This window comes from Lissotriton helveticus, chromosome 4_1 (genome assembly GCF_964261635.1).
Source record: "Lissotriton helveticus chromosome 4_1, aLisHel1.1, whole genome shotgun sequence".
Classification (NCBI taxonomy): Eukaryota; Metazoa; Chordata; class Amphibia; order Caudata; family Salamandridae; genus Lissotriton; species Lissotriton helveticus.
The window spans coordinates 1,932,761,557-1,932,783,108 of NC_136063.1; the positions used below are offsets into that span (position 1 = coordinate 1,932,761,557).

The 21,552-nt window shown below is 47.9% G+C and overlaps 1 protein-coding gene across 3 annotated transcripts in view; it reads right to left on the reverse strand.

The window, feature by feature from the left end:
- ARHGEF6 (Rac/Cdc42 guanine nucleotide exchange factor 6) overlaps nt 1-21,552 on the reverse strand; it is a 1,071,863-nt gene that overhangs the window by 151,952 nt on the left and 898,359 nt on the right. For all 3 annotated transcript variants that reach the window (XM_078688613.1, XM_078688614.1, XM_078688615.1), the window contains one exon: nt 6,048-6,141. In XM_078688613.1, the coding sequence (XP_078544739.1) occupies nt 6,048-6,141 (94 nt within the window). The remainder of the gene's footprint in view (nt 1-6,047; nt 6,142-21,552) is intronic.

A 21,552-nucleotide genomic window follows, 5' to 3' on the forward strand; every position in this document is an offset into this window, starting at 1 on the left:
CTGATGTGTGTGGCATGTCCTAATAGTGAATTACAGCCATTTTCGTTTTTCACTATTGCAAGGCTACCTGTTCTCCATAGGCGAGAATGGGCTGTTAGAGTTTAGTATGCCTGAAATCAGAATAACAAAATACATCTTTTAGTGAAGTTTATTTTAATATTCTGTGTTTGCAAATACCACTTTTGGAAACTAGGTATTTGCTTGTCTAACCATTCAAACCTGCCTCTGCTAGGATGTGTATTCCTATATCTGGTTTCATGAAGTGACAGGGCTTGGGGATTCCAAGAGACAGGCTGAGTCACCCAGTGGTGAATAGAGAGATCTGCATCTAGATGGGAGGAAGGAGTTGCACCTGAACTCTGAATAGGGCTGTGCCTGCCTTCCACAATGCTGGCTCCACCTCCTGGGGAGCGGCTGATGTCTCTGCCCTGCACACTGAAAGAAGAAGAGGAGTCCTGTCAACAGAGTGCTTCAGAACTGGTTTGGACTGGGCAAAGGCCCCTCTCCCTTCAGAGAACAAAGGATTTTGGGGTATAAATATTGGGACCCGGATACCATGAAATTAGATCACTTTGGACTACAAGAAGAAACCTTTACTGAGGAGAGGAACCTGAAGAAACTCAGGAGAGACTATTCCCAAGCTGAAGTGCTGCTTGGGGGATTGGCCTGCAGTGGTTGCCTTACAGCCAAACGAAGGAGAAAAGAACTTTGTGTACTTTGCTTTCAACTTGTGAAGGATCTCCAAGGGCTTGGAAGAGAGCTTGCCTCCTGCTGAAGTCTCAGGGACAACAGACTTCACCCCCCAGCTCCCCAGAGTTCGTTTGGAAGTACCTGATGCTGTTTTGGGCCTTCTGAGGAACTGCGTGCCGCAAGGAGCTGGAAGTGCGACTCAACGAGAAGAAGCATGTCGCCGTCGCTGTGCCTGCCGTCGCAACTCCGAAGGAGGGTGTCGCCGCTGGAACTGTCGCACTGCACCGCATCGGAGAGAAGCCTGCCGCAACAAAGAGGAAGCGTGTCGCTGTCGCTGCTGTTGCCGTCACAACACCGAAGAAGGAGGGTGTCGCCGCTGGAGCTGTCGCACGGCACCGCATCAGGAGAAGAATCTCGCAATCAGGTCGGACCGTGTCGCCGTCGCCGTGCCTGACGCCGCAACTCTGAAGGAGGGTGTCGCCACTGGAACTGTCGCACTGCACTGCATCGGCCAAGAGCACCTCGCATCCCCGAGAAGCACGCCGCCGTCGGAGCTGCTGCCATTGCATCTTGGATGTCGCCGCTGTAGTTGTCGCATTGAGCGGAAGCTTTACGCATCGTGGGAGAAGAGCATTGTCTCTGGAGCTGCTGCCGTTGCATCGTAGATTTCCCCGCTGTAGTCCACGCATCGAACCGAGAACTTCTCGCATCCCCGAGAAGCGTGCCGCATCTGGAAGATCTTCACGTCTTTATTTCTTTCTATCTGAACTTTGCCGCTTTCCCCATCGCTGCAACATTGCTTATCGTGGAAGCACAACGCAACCTAAGGTACATTGACGCAGAGTGTCCCATCTAAGAACTGAACTGAACTAAGCTTAAATCTACCATCTTAAAGTAATCATAGTGTGTATTTTTGTCGTTTATGGTCTTGTGGCAACTCTATATGAAGTCTACTTATTTTTGATAGAAAACCTGTGTGGTGTCCATTTGTTGTGTTGTCACTGGGTTACTGTATGTGTTCACAACTGCTTAACTTACAACGCCTCTGAACTAAGCCTTGACTGCTCTCGCCACGCTACCTAGAGGATGAGCAGGGGTTATTTTAGGAGTGTAATCCCCCTTATCCTGACCAGAGGAGAGGGTGCCTATTTGTCACAAGTACCTACCTGTGCCCACTAGAGACCCCCAAATCTAACAGTTCCTCAGAGTTTTTTTGAGCCAAAGAGGAGTTATGGAGCAGTTAGTGACACTTTGCTCAGAGAAATGAGCTCTGGTATTACAGGAATTGAAGTAACTCACTTAAAAATGTGTTTAACTTTTGATATCTTGATAGGCTTAGGAGAAGGTGTTAACAATGAAGACTACAACAATGGAGACTGTTTTATCATGGACGGTGGTATCATCAAAGAAAGAGTAATCGACAAGGTGATCGTCGCTGATGGTACTGTTTACAAAGCAGTCGGCAATAAAGTTGGCTTTGTCATCTGCGTAGGTGCAAATGACATAAGCAGAGGTTCTTGAAATCGTTGGCAATGATGTTGTTGACAGTGCAGACACGGATTTTGCAAGTCTCTCTTTTTTGGAGAAAACTTGTGTTTCTTTGTCAACAATGTACCTCACAACAATGTTTGTTGATCATATCGTTGCCAATGGTCTTGATAATGACAATGTACCATTTTCAAGCACAAGATATTTTGGTCTTTGGTGTTGATGGTTCAGGCGATGACTTGAACTTGTCAACCAGGATTCCCTATTCAGGTTTGTCCTTTGTTTTCTTGTGAACCATTCATTTCTTTTTGGAGGTTTGTTAGATCTGGGTGACGTTCTTTCAAAATTCAATGTTTCTAGGTTTCTATCCTCTCAATGTGTCTTTTTATGATGTTTTTATGCCTTTTTGAGGTATCATCTGACTCTTCATCTGAGGATCTCCTTTGATTTTTGTAACCAAATTAAAAGCTTTTCGTTTCTGTCTTACGGTTTTAGTTGAAAAAGTTGGCAGAGCTTACATTCCTTAGCTGTATGGTTACAATGAAGGTAATTAATTCACTCTTTGTGAGGGTTCTCAGAGTGAAGTGTATTCCTGTCACAGGTCCAGAAAATGTCTGAAGATACCTTTTTTAGACGTATCAGACACTGTCTGCATTGAGTTAATGATAACTTGACAGACTGGTGGAAAATCCTCACTAAATAGCAAAGGTTTTAGGTGGAAAAGTCACTTATCTGTGACAGTATGAGCAGCGCTCAGGGGACTCCAGTCACACACAATGTGCTGTAGAAATCTCCGGTATGGTAGACACTAGGGGAGTGGTGATCCACATACTCACTCCTGATTGGTTGAATTTGGTCCTATCTAAAATAATGTGGGTAGGTAAATGATGTGGCTATGTTAAAGCTTTGCAGGTTATGTGTAACACTGTAACTTCTACTATGACTAACACAGGACTCCAGGCTCGACCACTGGGAAGATTCAAGAATGTGAATCTATGAAAAATTCACTTCTCAAAGACTGTATTTCACACTCCAATCTCTCTAAAAGAATTATTCATTGGTGCTCATAGGGATTGTGTGCCTCCAGTCTATAGGTTTGAATTGTACCTCTCCGTGAGTCAATAGTGAGTTGTCCAATTGCATCCAGAGTGAGTCTTGTGCTTGTGGGCATGCCAATTGAGTGTCTTGTGCCTGTATGCAAGTGGGGTGAGTCTTGTAAATGAGTGCAGGGCAAGCGGTGTGCCTGTGTGAGTGCAGGGGGAGGGTGTGCCTAATAGTGCAGATTACATTATGTGTCTCCGACTGTGCAGTGAGTAGTGTAGCTCTCTGAGTGCAGGGTAAGTCTTCTGCCTGTTGAAGTGCATGGTGAGGGAACTTCTATTGTGAGTGGAGGGTGAGCTTGTGTTTATTGCATGCAAGGCTATAGCTGTGCCAGTGTGCATGCAGAGTTAGATGTGTGCCTGAGTGAAAGGTGTGAGTGCAGGCTTGAACATTGTGCCTGAGAGTGCATGGTGAGTTGAATTGGTGTCTATGCAGGGTGAGTATCTAGTTTGTGTGCTGCAAGGTGTGTCCTGTGCCTGAGTGTAGAGAGAGTTGTGTTTATATTCAACTGTGTGACTGCTGAATGAGTGTTTGTCGGTGTACGGTGAGCCTGTGTTAGGTCAGACTTAGAGCTGTGCATGCAGGGCGAGTGATGTGCTTGTGTGACTGCACTGTGCAGCACAGTAAACCTACACCTACTGGCATTGCTAATGCTTGTCAGTCTAGTTGGACAAATTGTATTGACTCACATGGGGACCTCTAAATGACTGCAGTGGATAATTAGCTTTCTGCAAACACCCTCAATGATCCGTACATTCTACAGATTCTGTGTTAAACAAGCATTTGCAATGCAATAGGTCTCGCATTAGGAAAGTTTGAGCTATTGGTATTGTAAATGACACATTTTGTATTTATGTGTTGGTTTTGAAAATAGCGAAATTAATAGCTTTGTCATTTACAATGCCAATAGTTTTAACTTTCGCAAACGTGACACCTATACATTTGTAATGCAATATGTATTGTATTTACATGACTTAGATGTATTAATATCGCAAATAACAATGGCTTTTATTTTTTTTAATAATTAATACTTAAATAAAAGTTATTGTAATTTATAATGGAAATAGATTAAACTTTTGTAAATAACTTTTGGGAAGATTATGTTCAGTGTAGTTTATTGTGATGAAAATCCAAGAACAGAAGTGAAATATTAACATCTTTTTGTGACATTTGTAATAAAGCTTGAAACATTGAGAGAACATATTAAAACAAGTTGTTGTTGAATGGTTGCACAGAATGATGCTGTGGCGTTCAGTGGTGCTGAGTGATGCTGTGGCCTTCAGTGGTGCTGAGTGATGCTGTGGCCTTCAGTGGTGCTGAGTGTTGCTGTGGCATTCAGTGGTGCTGAGTGATGCTGTGGCATTCAGTGGTGCTGTAGCGTTGAGTGGTGCTGAGTGATGCTGTGGTGTTGAGTGATGCTGTGCGTTGAGTAATGCTGTGATGTTGAGTGATGCTGTGGCGTTGAGTAATGCTGTGATGTTGAGGGATGCTCTGGCGTTGAGGGATGCTCTGGCATTGAGGGATGCTGTGGCGCTGAGGGATGCTGTGGCGCTGAGGGATGCTGTGGCGCTGAGTGGTGCTGTGGCGTTGAGTGGTGCTGTGGCGTTGAGTGGTGCTGTGGCGTTGAGTGATGCTGTGGCATTGAATGGTGCTGTGGCATGGAGTGGTGCTGTGGCATGGAGTGGTGCTGTGGCATGGAGTGGTGCTGTGGCATGGAGTGGTGCTGTGGCATGGAGTGGTGCTGTGGCATGGAGTGGTGCTGTGGCATGGAGTGGTGCTGTGGCATGGAGTGGTGCTGTGGTGTTGAGGGGTGCTATGGCGTTGAGTGGTGCTGTGGTGTTGAGTGGTGCTGTGGTGTTGAGTGGTGCTGTGGTGTTGAGTGGTGCTGTGGTGTTGAGTGGTGCTGTGGCATTGAGTGGTGCTGTGGCATTGAGTGGTGCTGTGGCGTTGAGTGGTGCTGAGTGATGCTGTGGCTTTGAGTGATGCTGTGGCTTTGAGTGATGCTGTGGCATTGAATGATGCTGTGGCGTTGAGTGATGCTGTGGCATTGAGGGATGCTGTGCGCTGAGTGGTGCTGTGGCGTTGAGTGGTGCTGTGGCGTTGAGTGGTGCTGTGGCGTTGAGTGGTGCTGTGGCGTTGAGTGGTGCTGAGGCGTTGAGTTCTGCTGAGTGGTGCTGAGTGATGCTGTGGCGTTGAGTGGGGCTGAGTGATGCTGTGGCGTTGAGTGATGCTGTGGCGTTGAGTGATGCTGTGGCATTGAGTAATGCTGTGGCGTTGAGGGATGCGGTTTCGCCTACTATACACTCGGCTATTAATCCCTGCGGGATATAATAGCCGAGACCTAAAAAGAGCGTCACACTCCAGAGCCCGGGGTCAAGATTCGATCGCCGGTGGCAGCTCAGCTCAGCATCAAGTGACTGTGCAGTAGCTCACTTAATCTCCCTAGCGGCCCCCAGTGCCTTAAACCTTATGGGCAATATGCTCACATTTTACAAGTATGGATTATTATTATAGTATAGAAATATATCATTCAGTATGTATTGAGCCTAGGTAGGATTTCTTTGTATCTCTTTAGAAAGTATTTCTAGTTTTAGGACAATGTAATAACACAGCAGGGTGCCAGAGAAAGTGTTTGCATGCAATATATATCCTGTAGATTAATAGCTATTTTCAAGGAGCCTGAAAGCGAAACAAGACAGTAAATTTACATGAGATTTTGCTGGGAGGGAAGACACAAAAATACAATTTTGAAATTCAAACCAGCTTACTTTTTCTAAACCCAAATTCCTCATCAGATGGTTTTCGATCTGTTTTCCTCTTCGGAAGGAACTTCTTCACAGTCATAGGACTTTTACTTGAGTCCTTCAAAAAACACAAAAGTTTCAAAATATAAAAAATATGTATTTTAGCTGCATGTTACAGTTTTAGTGTTAAGTGAACTTAGTTATCAAGAAGAAGTTACTTACCTTCAGAAACGATCTTTCTGGTGGATACAATATCTAACTGCAGATTCCTCACCTTGTGAATTTTTGCCAAGCGTCAGACTGGCTCCGGAATGTTTGGGAGCAGTAAACCTGTGTGTTGGTAGGTGGCATCATGTGGATCCATGCCGACGTCATTCTGCTCCAGATGTGATGAGCAGACCACATATAAGCACCATCCGTGTACGCTGACGTTAGTTGTTTCCTTAGGCTGCCATCAGCTGATTGGCATGATATGTGTGCGGATCTCTTCATTGGGACTTTTTTAAATGGAAAAAAGTCCAGTTCCCAGAATAGGGAGGAGAGATGGTTAGTGAGGATTCTGCTGTTAGATAGAATATCCATCAGAAAGATAGCTACCAAAGGTAAATAATTTATTCTTCTGCTGGATACTTCTAACTAGAGAATCTTCATCTTGTGAACAGATAACATAGCGTTACCTCCCTAGGTGGTGGGTCAATGAACTGTTGCAGTCCAAAATGTCCTACAGGATCAAGTAAGCAAAATGCCCCTCTCAATGGACTTAAGTGTCAAAGCAGTAGTCCTTTATAAACGTATGTACTGACGTCACATAACTACATGACTGATATTTAGGACAAGCACTCCATGTGCCAATGCAGTGGTAGCAGGCTTAATGCTGGTGGAATGATTCTGTAAGCCTTTTGGGGGCTAATTCTTAGCCAGTTCGTAGCAGATCTTTATGAAGAGAACAATCCATTGGGGGATGGTCCATTTTTGCACTGCCTTACCCTTTCGTGCCCCAGAGAACACTACAAAGAGCTGATCATCCACCCGATGTTAGATGTACGGTCTATATTAAAACTTAGTGTCTTCTTATTCTTTAAACAATGGAGTCTCTTTTCCTCCTTTGAGATATGAGGAGTAAAGAATGCCAGGAGGGTCATAGTTTGCCCGACATTGAATGAAGTGACTACATTCGGCAGAAAGGAAACTCTGGTCCTAAACACCAACTTATCTGGGAAGAATGCTGTATAGGGTGGGTTAGGAGAAAGAATCTGCGGCTCACTCACATGCTCAGCCAATGTTATGGCAATGAGAAATATTGTTTTCAACCTATGAAAGTCTCAATTGGCAACTGTGCAGCGGCTGAAAAGGAGTTCATATAAAAAACATGGAGTACTAAATTCCAGTACAACTGTGGTTTCACAAAAGGTGTTGGTGGAAATAAATGTTGCAAACCTTTCAAAAATCTCATCACAACAGGTGATTAAAAAAGAGAAGGCTGATCCAGTAACCACAAAAATGCCGAAAGTGATACAAATAGCCTTTAACAGTGTCCAAAGCATGACTTGATGTGCCAGGGACAAAACAACCAACAAAACGTCAGACAACTTGGGTTGCAGTGGAGGGTGCTGCACCAAGCCACAAATCTGTCCCAATGACTGGTGTACACCAATTTTGTAGAGGGACACACATCCATCACCCTGACATCAATGACCACAGGAGGAAGGTCAAATGAGTTAAACTGTCATGGCTCACTCCTCCAAGCATGAAGATGCAAATTGCGCCAGTCCGCTTGCAGCACACTGCCCTGCTGCTGTGACAGATCATGCACCCAAAGCGACAGTTTGATCAAAGGAAAGATGCTCATGCTCATCAGTTCTCTGCACCACACTCTCCTGGCCCTATCTGATGCCACTAGGATGACTTTGGCCCAGCGTTCCTTATGTATTTCAGAACTCAGGGTATGAGAGGTAGCAGCAGGAAGGCATACAGGAGTCCCAAGCCCCACTCTAGGCGGAATGCATTTCCGAGAGAGCCTTTTTGGGAACTACAAGGCACAAAATTGCTGATATTGCGTGTTTCTGGCAGTAGCAAAACAATTGAGCCTGGGTTCTCCCCATTGATGGACTGTCCTCTGTGCCATTTCCGAGAGTAACTGCTATTTGTGGTCCGCAAAGTGTCAGCGGCTGAGTTCATTCTTACTGGTGTTTAGAGATCTCACTGTTGCAGGGAATCTGCTAAAGAACAGAACTAGGGGCTGAGCCACAATACTACCTCAGTATCTACGAGCCCGAGTTGGACTAGCTATAGTGCCTCATCTGCCCTTCTAACCTTTCCAGAAAAACAAGTGAGTTGGCTCCCCAGAACACAGCACTCTCTGTCCTCTCAGGGATCGTGGTAACAGGACACACCCTTTCGCTCTCTCACATGTACCTGTCGACAATAAAATAAACAAGAGACATGAAGAAAGTTTAGAATGTTTAAATTGTAATGCTCTAAGATGCAGTATTTGCACCACAATTAGAAAACAAATGGATAGCAAAAATATCGCTAGCAAGGTTAATAAACCGTACACTATAAAAAGCTCTGTCATGTTAGAAGACAGATTAGCCTAAATCTCTCCCTTCCTACCGAAGCTAAATGATTATATATCAAAGATCTCTGGGACTAGTGGCGGACCTTGTACCTTAGCATACATAGGACGTTCTACATCTCAGCTGACATGGTAATCTTGGCTCAGGAGTTTTGCTCAGTCAGTGTTTTTTTTTAAAGAATTCTTGTCCTTAGATCTATTACAAGACATATTTGCTCACAAACAGTAGCTGCATTATAATGTTATGTCCAGGTGCTAGTGTCCGACCAGAGAGAGTAACTAGGGGCATTGTGTTTGACCTTGTCTATGGTGTTCAGACTAAATCCCAGGAAAAGAACAGAACCCAAAAACATATGCAGGTTCTGTATGAAAATACAACGTGGCACAAAAGCAAGTGTATTTATGTAGCAACGTTTGCAAAATAAATGGGGCCTACAACGTGTACAACTAGGCTAATATAGGGAAAACGACAATGGGCCATGCAGGAAACACTTGACCACCAGAGAAATTACCTAGTGGTTCTGTCACTTTCAGAGGCATATATATAGCACAAAACCCAGGACCCCACCTCGCCCTGCTTGCTGAAGTACTACATGGTGGTGGTGTTATCTGTGAAACATTCATCATTCTTACTCTTATGGTAGTTAGGATGGCTTCAAGGCCAAGCAAATTGCCCTCAACTCAAACAAACTGATGTGGAGTCAAGCTTTCGCATGAGATCAGAGACATCTGATCTCCATTTCTCCCAGATGGCCTTCCCAACCTTGAAGTGATGAATCCATTGCCACTGTTAAATCTGGGTGGGGTAAGGAAAGGGATTTGCCACTGACCCAAATGCGGTTCAGCACCCACCAATGCAGTCTGTTTGCAATATCTTCTGAAATTTGGATACAATTCAACAGATTTCCCAGGTGGTGTGTGTAGGAGGCAGGTTCAGTATATAGCTTCCACCTAAGGGGAGGCACTGTGCACTGAGTCCAGGCAACCCTTAGTGATAAGGTTTAGGTTCCTTAAAACCGAATCTCTCAAGGGGTAGCTGTGGAGAGCTGCTAAGGCTTATCCAGGAGGGTGTAAAGCAAGTGCATTTAGCGCTATTGCCACTCAGAATGCTTTTCACACAAGAAAGAACTACACCAGGTAAGTATAAGAATACTTTGTATTTATTACTACACACTAGACACTAACTTGCTATATCTCCTACCCAGAGATATCAATAACGCAAAATAAATACTGTAGGAATAGGTAAGGAGCATTGTAAAACACATAGGCCCAACAGGGGAGCAAACCAATATACTAAAATAATAGGATGTGAGTTAAGCACCAAAACAGGACTAGTACCCAAGGATGGAGGACCCCAGGGGAAACACGGAACCACCCAAAGTGAGTAGCTAGGGACCCGAGGCGCCTGGGTGCAGAGTGATTAGACCGGGTAAATAATCCTTAGGATAACACAGGGTAAGTCTCGGTTGGAATTTTACAATTCTACGACCCTCCTCAAAGGACCCTGAAGGAGCCACTTGGATAAAGGAAGGTTGGAGAGCCGCACCACCCGTGGATACACCAGGAACCAGGATACCTATACCAGGAAGCCCAGGTGCATAGGGATGAAATGGTGTCGGAACAGATCTTAGACGCCAATGGAGGTGAGTTGAAGTTCAACAGCTACAGCGTCTCGTGGACCAGGCTAGTAAAACCAGGACATGGAATCCAGATTAAAAGAACCTGAAAGAATAGGGGACAGAGTCCAAACCACCCGGAGGTGACCAGTAGTCAAAGGAGTCCAATACCAGCTCTTGTCTTTGATTCTTGCTCTAGCACGGTGAGGATGAAGCAGCAGCTGTCGAGCCCAGGCGATGATGCAGGACCCCAGCAACCCTCCACAAGTTGTCCCATGTCGGTCGATGAGAGTCAATGGCCGACAGGACCACCAACGCCACTTGGACCACTTGGTAGATGCAAACAATGCCGGGAAGATGCTGTGCTGCAGACCAGCAAAGTCTGTGCCACTAACCCAGCAAGTGTAAGTCAGGGAAGGTACTCAGCATGCAGAAGAGCCAGCAGCAATCAATGGAGCTCCCTCGGGGACCCTCTCGCAGCAAGCACAGGGAGTCACCAAGAAGCTTTATCAGCACCCAGGAGATGAAGGCCCACAATGCAGAGGATGCAGGCAGGATGTCGTACTTGGAGCTAGATGATGCTGGAAGCGGGGGCTTCTTGGAGCTTGAAGATCTTTCGTGAAGACAGCCAATAAGCCTTGGCAACGGCAAACAGACATGCACAGGGAGGTGGGTCATGGCGGCTGGAGAGGTATCACAGTCACCCCACTTGCAGGGAAGACTGGTCAGGCCTCTAGAGAACCAACAAAACACCACCTGTGTTGCAGAGCCTGGCGATGTCCGTGGGACAACATGATCAGCAAACCGGTCTTTGTCATAGGATTCAGGGAAGTGACTACTTCACTTCAAGGGAGATTCCATCTGGTTGGGATGCAGGCTGAGTCCTTAGTGACCCAGAGGATGCACGGTCACGGAGTTGCATAACTTGAAGTAGCACAAGGACGAAGATGCAGCAGGAATCTTCCAGCTGAAGCAATCTTGTCTTTGGTACTGGCTCGAAGAACATCAGAGTTCCAGTGTCTGCCAACAGAAGAGTCTTTGGACAGTCTTCAGATGACAGGCAGTCGGATCTTGAAGTTTTTTTTGTCAGGACAAATATAAGGACCTACCCTCAGGGGAGGACTTCTTCTGTGGTGACCCACCTATCAGAGGGGGGGTCAAGGACACTACTCAGCTGGCATAGACAGTCAGATGCTCCCGGGGTCCAAGATACAACATAGCACAATCAAGTGGGCACCTCCCTAGGGAGGAGTTCGGCAGGGAGTGGACACTTTCCTGTCCTTTGTGTAATTTTGCTGGGAAAAACTGGTTCATGCAAGGAGGGCACCAAATGTGCCCTTCAATGCATTTTGGTGGCGCTCAGAAGCGCTCCCACCCTACCTAATTTTAAAGGAGAGGTGGTCACACCTCTCCTTCGCAGGAAATCCTTTGTTCAACTTCCCCAGCCCAAGTGAAGCTCATCAGCAGGGGGTAGAACACTGTCTAGGGTTGGCAGTAGCACGGGCTGACAGTTAGACCCTGTAAGGCTATACAGCTAGGTATTGGGGGGGGGGGTCCTCTAAAAAGTTTCCCAGTACATTGCATCAGGCAACTAACACTGGAATTGGTGTAGTTGCATTATTCCTACATGTTGTTTTTTTTTAATATTTATTTTTATTGAAATTTTTTAACACAAAACAGCAAGGCAAAAGTAGACATCATTTACAGTACTGATTCCAAGATGGGGAAGGAAAAACAACACATCACAGTCCGTAATCAATGCAGTTAAGGAAAGGAGGAGGGGGGGGGGAAGGGAGAAATCCATGGCAGAACATATGTAAGACGATATTGGAAGCTAGGCTCAGGGAGACAACGGAACATCTGGGATATCTAGTACAGGTGGTGTACATATATGTCCGCGGTACTCATTCCAGGGTCCCCACACTCTATTCCATTTTTGGGGTTTACCACGGGCTAGGTATACCGTCTTTTCCCTGAACATGCACCAGTCCATGTTTTCCTTCCATGCCGCAACCGTGGGCGCCCTCGGGGATTCTCACAACTGGGCAATATCCCTTTTAGCAATCATGGTCCCCAGGGTTACCCATTGCGTCTGAGCTACATTATGATCAGTTGGTTCCCACACATTCAATAGACAGCGCCTGGCTTCCGGCCGAAGCGTAATCCCCATAACTTCATCCATCACATCATGCACCTCACTCCAGTAGGCAGAGATTTCACAACATTCCCAAATAATGTGGAGGAATGTCCCCACCTGCCCGCAACCACGTTTACACAGACCATCCTCAGAGAAACCCATGTGAATCAGACGAGAGCCCGTGACGTAAACCCTATGCAGAATCTTAAGCTGGATCAACCGGAGTCGAGCTGGGATCGCGACCTCCTTCGGAGAGGAGATCGCAGACTGCCAGTCTTCGTCATCCAGTTCAAGGCCGTCACGGGTCCATTGCTCTTGGAGACATGTGAGGAGGTCCGTTCTATCATTAATCAGTTTTTTATAAATGAGGGAGATGGTGATATCAGGCACATAACCATCTAACAACCTGTCCTCAAGCGGAGATGACTCTGGAACCACCTCTCCGGCCTTGAAGACCGAGCGCAGGGCATGTCGAACCTGTACATAGCGGAAGAACAAGTTACTTACCTTCGGTAACGCTTTTTCTGGTAGATACAATATCTGCCTGTGGTTTCCTCACCTTGTGAATATCCCCCTTGCGTCAGCAACATTCGGAAATTCTTTTCGTAGCCTTGCGCCGACGTGGACTTGGACGTCATAGAGACACGGCATCACACGCGACTCCGCTGACGTCACCGACACCTATAAACAGGCCCACGCCGGCGTGATGACATCAGTTTTGCCCTTTTTTCCGTGCCATCGAGGCACACGGACGGACCAATGACAGTAGAAAAGTACAAAGTACACACAGTACACAATAGTCAAGGTAAAACACAATGTAAAGCAAATGCAAGAAAGCAATTGAACATTACCTTGACAACAAAATAAATAAACATTACAATACAGTAACTCTGGTATAGAAGAGTGGACAACGGGGAGGCGGGTGGGTCAGTGAGGAATCCACAGGCAGATATTGTATCTACCAGAAAAAGCGTTACCGAAGGTAAGTAACTTGTTCTTCTGATAGATACATCTGCCGTGTGGATTCCTCACCTTGTGAATAGAGTCCCACAGCAGTCGCCACTCCCGGAGGAGGGTGTCCACTCTTCTAAACCAGGAAATCCTGAAGGACAGAGCGCGCAAAGTGGCCGTCCCTCCTCACTTCGGAATCCAAGCAGTAATGCTTCGCGAAAGTGTGGAGGGAAGACCAAGTTGCCGCTCTACATATATCCTCAACAGGCACACCTCTAGCCAATGCTGAGGTTGACGACTTAGCTCTAGTAGAATGAGCCCTTATACCCTCTGGAGGTTCCTTACCGGCCAAAGAGTAGCAGATCTTAATACACAATACGATCCATCTTGACAAGGTTCTCTTGTGGACAGCTCTTCCTCTCTTGCAGCCAGCAAAACCAACGACGAGCTGATCCTCCAAACGACATTCTTTAGTTCTGTCCAAATAAAAAGACACCGCCCTCTTAGGGTCCAGACGGTGTAACCTCTCCTCCTCCTTGGAAGGATGTGGGGGAGGATAAAAGGTAGGGAGGGTAATGGATTGACCAAGGTGAAAAGGAGTAACCACCTTAGGAAGAAAAGCAGCCCTGGTCCTAAGAACCATTCGATCAGCATGATTGGTCAAGAAAGGGGGCTTGGAACTAAGAGCCTGAAGCTCACTTACCCTCCTTGCCGAGGTTATTGCAACGAGGAAGACTGTCTTAAGAGTCAAAAGCCTCAAAGGACATTTGTGAAGAGGCTCAAAGGGAGTACCCATCAGAAAGGTCAAGACAAGATTTAAATCTCACTGAGGCACAATAAAAGGAGTAGGAGGAAACTTATTTGTGAGGCTCTTCAAAAACCTTAAAACTACAGGAGACTTGAAAAGAGAAGGTTGGTCAGGCAAACAGAGAAATGCCGACAACGCAGAAAGATAACCCTTAACCGTGGCAACAGCAAGCCCTTGCTGAGCCAGAGAAAGGGCAAACTGGAGAACATCAGACAAATGGGCTCTCAAAGGGTCTATAGACTTTTCCCCACACCACGTGACAAATTTCGACCATCTATAAGAATAGATAGACTTAGTGGAGTCACGCCTGGCTGACAAGATGACATCCACAACGTCAGGTGGGAGGGAAAAGGAATTCAGGTTGCCCCGTTCAATCTCCAGGCATGAAGGTGTAATGTCTGGAGGTGGGGGTGTAGAACCTGCCCCTCCATCTGAGAGAGGAGGTCTGCCCTGAGAGGGAGACGGAGCGGCGGGTGAGAGGAGAGGTGGAGAAGATCTGTATACCACACCCTTCTTGGCCAGTCCGGGGCGACCAATATGACTTGGGCCCGGTCTTGGCGAATCTTCCTCAGAACACGAGGAATCAAAGGTATGGGAGGAAACGCGTAAAGGAGTTGATTTCCCCAACTCAACTGAAACGCGTCCCCCAAGGCTCCTTGCATCGGATACTGGAGACTGCAGAATGACGGACAGTGAGCATTCTCGCGAGTGGCAAACAGGTCCACCCGAGGAGTCCCCCACATCTGAAAGATGTTGTGAACTACCTCCGGGTGAAGCCTCCACTCGTGGTCGGCAGAGAACTGCCGACTGAGATTGTCTGCACGAATGTTCAGAACCCCGGCCAGATGATTTGCCATCAGACAAATCTGATGGTCCTGAACCCAGGACCAGAGGCACAGAGCCTCTCTGCAGAGACACTGCGACCCTACTCCTCCCTGTTTGTTGATGTACCACATCGCGGTCGTGTTGTCCGTCAGGACCTGGACCGACCGACCGCGAAGGGAAGGGAGGAAGGCCTTGAGCGCCAAACGAATCGCCCGCAATTCCAGAAGGTTGATGTGAAACAACCTTTCCTCTGGAGACCAAAGACCCTTGATCTCCTGCTCCCCCAGATGAGCACCCCACCCTAGAGTGGACGCATCCGCTATCACTGTGGCCACCGATGGAGGTAGATGGAAAGGATTCCCTTGAGACAGATTGCCTTCCACGCTCCACCAAGATAGATCCGCCGCAGCTTCTCTGGAGATCCTCACAGACTCCCCGAGATCTCTGTTGTGTTGATACCACTGCCTGCGGAGGCACCACTGGAGCGCCCTCATGTGCCAGCGTGCATGGTTGACCAACAGAATGCATGAAGCCATCAGACCGAGCAGGCGAAGAACCTTCAGGACTGGAACGACCGCTCCATTGTAAAATAAAGGAATCATTTCCTGTATGTCGCGAATCCTTTGAGGAGGAGGGAATGAACGACATACAGTTGTGTCCAGTACAGCACCTATGAACAGGTTGCTCTGGGAGGGCACCAGGTGAGACTTGGGTACATTTATCGAAAAACCCAACCTGTACAACAACTGGGTTGTCTCTCGCAGATGATGGAGCACTCTCTCTGACGACTCTGCTTTGATCAGCCAGTCGTCCAAATAAGGGAATACTGGAATCCCTGATCTTCTGAGATGCGCCGCCACCACTGCCATCACCTTGGTGAAGACTCGAGGCGCAGTAGTAAGTCCAAATGGAAGGACCGTAAACTGATAGTGTTGCGATCCCACCATAAAACGGAGATACCTCCTGTGCGACTTCAGGATTGGGATGTGAAAGTACGCATCCTGTAAGTCGAGTGACACCATCCAGTCTTCTTCTAGCAGCGCTTCAAGATCATGAGCAAGGGTGAACATCTTGAATTTCTCCTGTTTCAGAAAGAGATTCAAGATCCTGAGATCCAGGATTGGACGAAGTCTGCCATCCTTCTTGGGAATCAGGCAATACCGGGAGTAGCATCCCTGACCCCTTTCCTGCTCTGGCACCACCTCTATCGCACCCTTTTTCAACAGAGTCTGCACTTCCTCCTGTAGAAGCAACAGGTGTTCCTCGGTGCAAAAACCTTGACAAGGCGGGTAATTGGGAGGGAATTCCCGAAAGGGAAGGGCATACCCATTTTCTACAAGATTGAGAACCCAAAGATCTGATGTAACCGATTCCCAATCCTGTAGAAAATGGGTAAGCCGACCCCCCACTGGACCCACATGATCCTCAATGGCGGATCTAGGACTGCTTTTCTGTGGCAGGAGGGTTGGAGGAAGTGGAGGAGGAAGAGGCTTGACGCCCACGAGGACGTGCTCTCTGCTTTCCCCTGTACGATCTGTACATGGAATTTTGCTGCTGCTGCTGTTGTTGCTGCTGCTGCTGACCATGTCGGTAATTCCGAAAGGAAGAGCGACCAAAACCCCTGAATCTTCTGCCAGTCGAAGAGCCTCTTATCTGAAGACCTAAAGACTTAGCAGTAGCCCTACTGTTCTTAAATCTCTCAAGGGCTGCATCAGCCTTTTTCCCAAAGAGGCCAGACCCATCAAAGGGAAGATCCAATAAAGTTGCCTGAACATCCGCCGAAAAGTCCGAGGATTTTAACCAGGCAGACCTTCTAGTAGCGACAGCAGTGCCCATGATGCGCGCCACAGAGTCTGCAGTGTCCAAACCACTTTGTATAACTTGGCGAGCTGCTGCCTGTGCATCTGAAATCACCTCCTCCAAGTCCTTCCTGTTGGCATCAGGAACCTTAGGAGTAAGAACACGCAAAGAATCCATAAAGGCAAGCATATATCTCCCCATCAGACAAGTGCCATTTGTTGACTTTAATGCCATACTAGCAGAGGAGAAGGTCTTCTTTGCAACCTGATCTTGTTTCTTTGCCTCCTTTTCACATGGAACCTGGGGAAAAGCACTAACATTCTTCTTAGAACATTCAGCCTGAATGACTAAGCTCTCCGGTGAAGGATGAGAGGTCAAAAAGGCAGGGTCCTCAGGAGCAACCCTGTACCTCCTGGCAACACTCTTAGAAACAGCAGGAGCTGTCAATGGTTTCTTCCATACCTCCAAAATGGGCTCTGTCAAGGCATCATTAAATGGAAGTAGAGGTTCCACTACTGAATTCGGAGAATGCAAGTCCTCAGTTAGAATATTGGATTTAAATTCCACAGTCGGCAAAGTTAATTGAAGGAGATCAGCAGCCTTCCTCATAACTAAATGATAAGGTTGAACATCCTTAGAAGGCGTACTAGAGCCTGAGGGCAACTCCCACTCTGGAGAGAAATCTAGGCTTCCTGTGTCAGCCAACTCCTCAAAACAGTCCTCATCCAATTCACCTTCCTCCACATCAGAATGTGAATCCAAGTACCTCCGTTCTTCCAAAAGGCGTTGAGCCTCCCTTCTGGATCTCTCCTTCACATGTTTTGCAACCGGATCCACCATCGGCTCCGATGGATTCGGTACCGACGTCGGTATCGAACTCGATGGCTCAGAGGGATGTACTCGAGGACGACTTGGAGCAGGCGACGTTGGAATCGGCGTCGATGACCTCGGCGGAGCCGGAAACTGCCAAGGCGGCGTCGGAGCCGGCATATAAGGCATAAACGGAGCAGGAGGATAGGAGTGAGGAACTCCTAAATTGAAAGCCAGAGGACCCATGGGACCCGAAGGTGCACCAGAGGGGTACCACGCCCTTGAAAAGACGCCATACATAGCGTTAAGAAACGCTGATGGGTCCTGGCCTGGTGTAGGAAAGGGCGGTTGAAAACCTTGAGGCTGACCTCGGGGAGTGTCCGGATTCGGCTCTTCAACAGGCGCGGAATCCACATTCTTCTGTACCTCTTCCTCTTCTCGGGCCGGGGACGGCGCCGGAGACGGATTCGGAGCCGGAGAACGCACTCGCGACTCAGAAGGTGAGGCCTCACCTTCAGGTTCAGAGACATCAAGAGTAACCACCTTAGAACATACCTTCTTCGGAGACTTCGACCTCGACCCCGACTCCTTACCGGAACGATGTCGGGACTCATGTCTCCTCTTCTTATGCTTCTTCCTCGATTTCGAAGCATGATCTGAAATCGACTTCGAGGATGAACCTTCACGAGATCCAGATCTCGACCTCGACTTCGTCCTCGATCTAGACCTCGCCCTTTGAGAACGAGATCGCGACGATTTCTCCTTTCCAGCCTTCAGTCTTGCATCAGGAGTTTTGCTTCTCTCTCTCTCAGGGCCTTCGGATTCATCTTCCGACATGAAGAACAATCATCTACATCATGGTCAGAACTTAAACACCAGATGCAGTCATTGTGCGGGTCGGTAATAGACATCATTTTACCGCACTCCCTGCAGGGCTTGAAGCCGGTCTTTTTCGAAGACATCGTCGAAGAAAATGGATACAGAGAAGCAGACAAATGCAACAAAAAGGCAACAAAGTACCAGTTGGCTACAGAGATTCCTGATAACCGTTAGCGTCGACGCCGCAGAAAAAAGGGAACTGATGTCATCACGCCGGCGTGGGCCTGTTATAGGCGTCGGTGACGTCAGCGTAGTCGCGTGCGATGCCGTGTCTCTATGACGTCCAAGTCCACACTCGGCGCGAGGCTACGAAAAGAATTTCCGAATGTTGCTGACGCAAGGGGGATATTCACAAGGTGAGGAATCCACACGGCAGATGTATCTATCAGAAATATTCGGTACTATTCAATTCAAACTCCTCCTGTAACGACTCAAACGATTTTACCTGCCCCTTAACCCAGAGGTCGCCGACCTTGCTGATACCGATGAGGTCCCACTTGTCGAACCCCTTGGTATTCCAGAGTCTACCGAGCTTGTCCGAACAAAAGAGCGGGGTCGCCCGAGTCAGACGATCAGTCCACCCCGTTGCGTTGGTCGCATCTCGCCATAAACGCACTGCTATCCTGGTGGGGCCAGACAGCACCCCGAAGGCAGACTTGGAATACAGCGCCCTATAGTAATTGCCACCGGGAAGAAGCCATCTATCCATAGCGAAAGCAGGGTGTGGTGTGGGGCCATATATGTCATGGTTAATAGCTCCCAGATGGGACGCCCAGTAGTAACGCTTTATATCCGGGAGGGCAATACCCCCGTCATACCACGGGAGCGTCAGCTTAGCAAGAGAAATACGCGGTCTGCCGTCCCAGATCAGCTGTCTTTGAAGGTCTTCGATCGCTCGGAAATAGCTAGCGGGGACGATATCATAGGCATTTTGAAGAGCATAAAGAAAACGAGGTAAAGACATCATTTTAAAGAGCGCGGCACGACCTAAAGGTAAAAGTGGGAGCCTTCGCCAGCTCGCGACATCTTGTTTCAGACGCAACAAGGGCGGGAGAAGATTTTGCTGATAACGAGTTGCCGGGTCTAGGGAGATGTAAATACCCAGGTATTTGAACCCTGCGTGAGCTATCTGAATGGGACAGTTACGCGGGAGAAAGGGAACCTCGCCTGGGAGAACATATAAATAGGATTTCGTCCAATTGATAATGAGGCCCGAGTTTCTACCGAACGAGGCCAAAACGTCACATAGTACCATCAGAGATTTTCGCGGCGATGTCAAATACAATAGAATGTCATCCGCGTAAAGCGAAATACGATCCTCAAAGGAAGGAGACCACCGAATACCCTTCATCGAAGGCTCCCATCTGATCCACGTGGCAAGGGGCTCGAGGGCCAGAGCGAATAAGAGTGGTGATAAAGGACAACCCTGACGAGTCCCCCTTTCAAGAGAAAAGGGAGCCAACACTCGTCCATTGACAACAGTTTGCGCAATGGGGTCCTCGTAGAGCAGCCTGACCCAACCAATAAAACCCGGTCCGAAACCAAACTTAACTAACACTGCCCACAAGTATGACCATTCCACAGTGTCACAGGCCATCGTGGCATCCAGAGACGCCAAGATGGCCGGCTCACGCAACGTCGATGCCCTCGCGAGAACACCATGCAAACGCCGAAGATTAAGAGCGGTGTTTCTGTGCGGAATGAAACCGGACTGATCCGGATGGATCAAGTCTCCGATAACAGTGATTAGTCTGCTTGCCAGGATTTTCGCCAGGATCTTAGGCTCGAGGTTCAAGAGGGATATTGGACGGTACGATGCACACCTGTCTCTGGGCTTTCCCTCCTTGTGAATCACCACAATGGTTGCTAAACGCTGATCACGAGGGAGAGAGCCATACTCACGGGACTCATTAAACATATCTAGCAGATAGGGAGCAACTCTATCAGGCCTCAACTTGTAGAGTTCAATAGGTAGGCCATTAGGACCCATCGCCTTTCCCGAACGCAGCGAACGAATCGCAAGAGCAACCTCATCAGCCGTTATGGCAGAGTCAATCAGCTCTCTGTCCCCGTCAGGGAGACGCGGCAGAGAGATATCTCGTAGTAAGAGATGCGAATCCTCCTCAGGTCTGTCAGACACTGAAGAGTACACCATCTGGAAATGATCCGCAAACTGCTGAACAATCTCTATAGGATCAGAAACCCGAACACCACCAGCCGTCTCAATCAGGGGCACCACTCTACTGGCTCTACCCCTCCTGTCCAGCCACGCGATTAATTTACCGGCCTTATCGCCAACATCATATAGGCGTCCCTGCTCATAGCTTTGGCGGCGTCAGTGACCAATGTCCTGTATTCAAGCTGTTTCAACCGCAGTACATGCGTCACATCACCGGTGACCCCTCGCTCAAGCTCGAGTTCCAAAGCAGAGATCTCCGCCTCAATTTTAACTACCTCTTCTTCTCTCTGTTTCTTGACACTTGCTATTTATGACAGGGCCTGACCCCTGAGAACCGTCTTAAAGGCTTCCAAGAGAGATATAGCCGAGGAGACCGACCCCTCGTTTTCCAGAAAATACTGATCAATAGATTTCACCAGAGCTGAACGAGTCTTGGAGTTCCGAAAGTACCAGGGGTTAATCAGAGCAACCCGGCCCTCCATCTCAGAGCCCAGCTCAATCCTAAGCCATATCGGGGAGTGATCGGAGATACCACGGGCCAGATGCTTAACCTCAGTGACAGAGAGGGCCTGTCCCGCAGGTACTATAAAATAGTCAATCCTGGAGAGGCTGCCGTGTGCACCAGAAAGAAAGGTATTTTGGCGCTGCGTAGGGTGTAACAATCTCCAGCAGTCGACCAGACCCAGGGTGTCCAGGAAATCAGACAACCAATTATGCGCAGTCCCAAGGTCCCTGGGCGGGTGCCGATCTAGAAGACCGGAGACAACCGCATTGAAATCACCACCTATAATCAATGATCCCTCGGGAAGGGAAAGAAGAACCGGTCCTAGGTCTGCAAAAGTAGATGACTGAAGGCCAGGCGTAACATATACAGAGACCAGGGAAATGGTCCGGCCCTCCCACCTACCCGTGATGGCAACATATCGCCCTCTGTCATCGAGTACAGTGG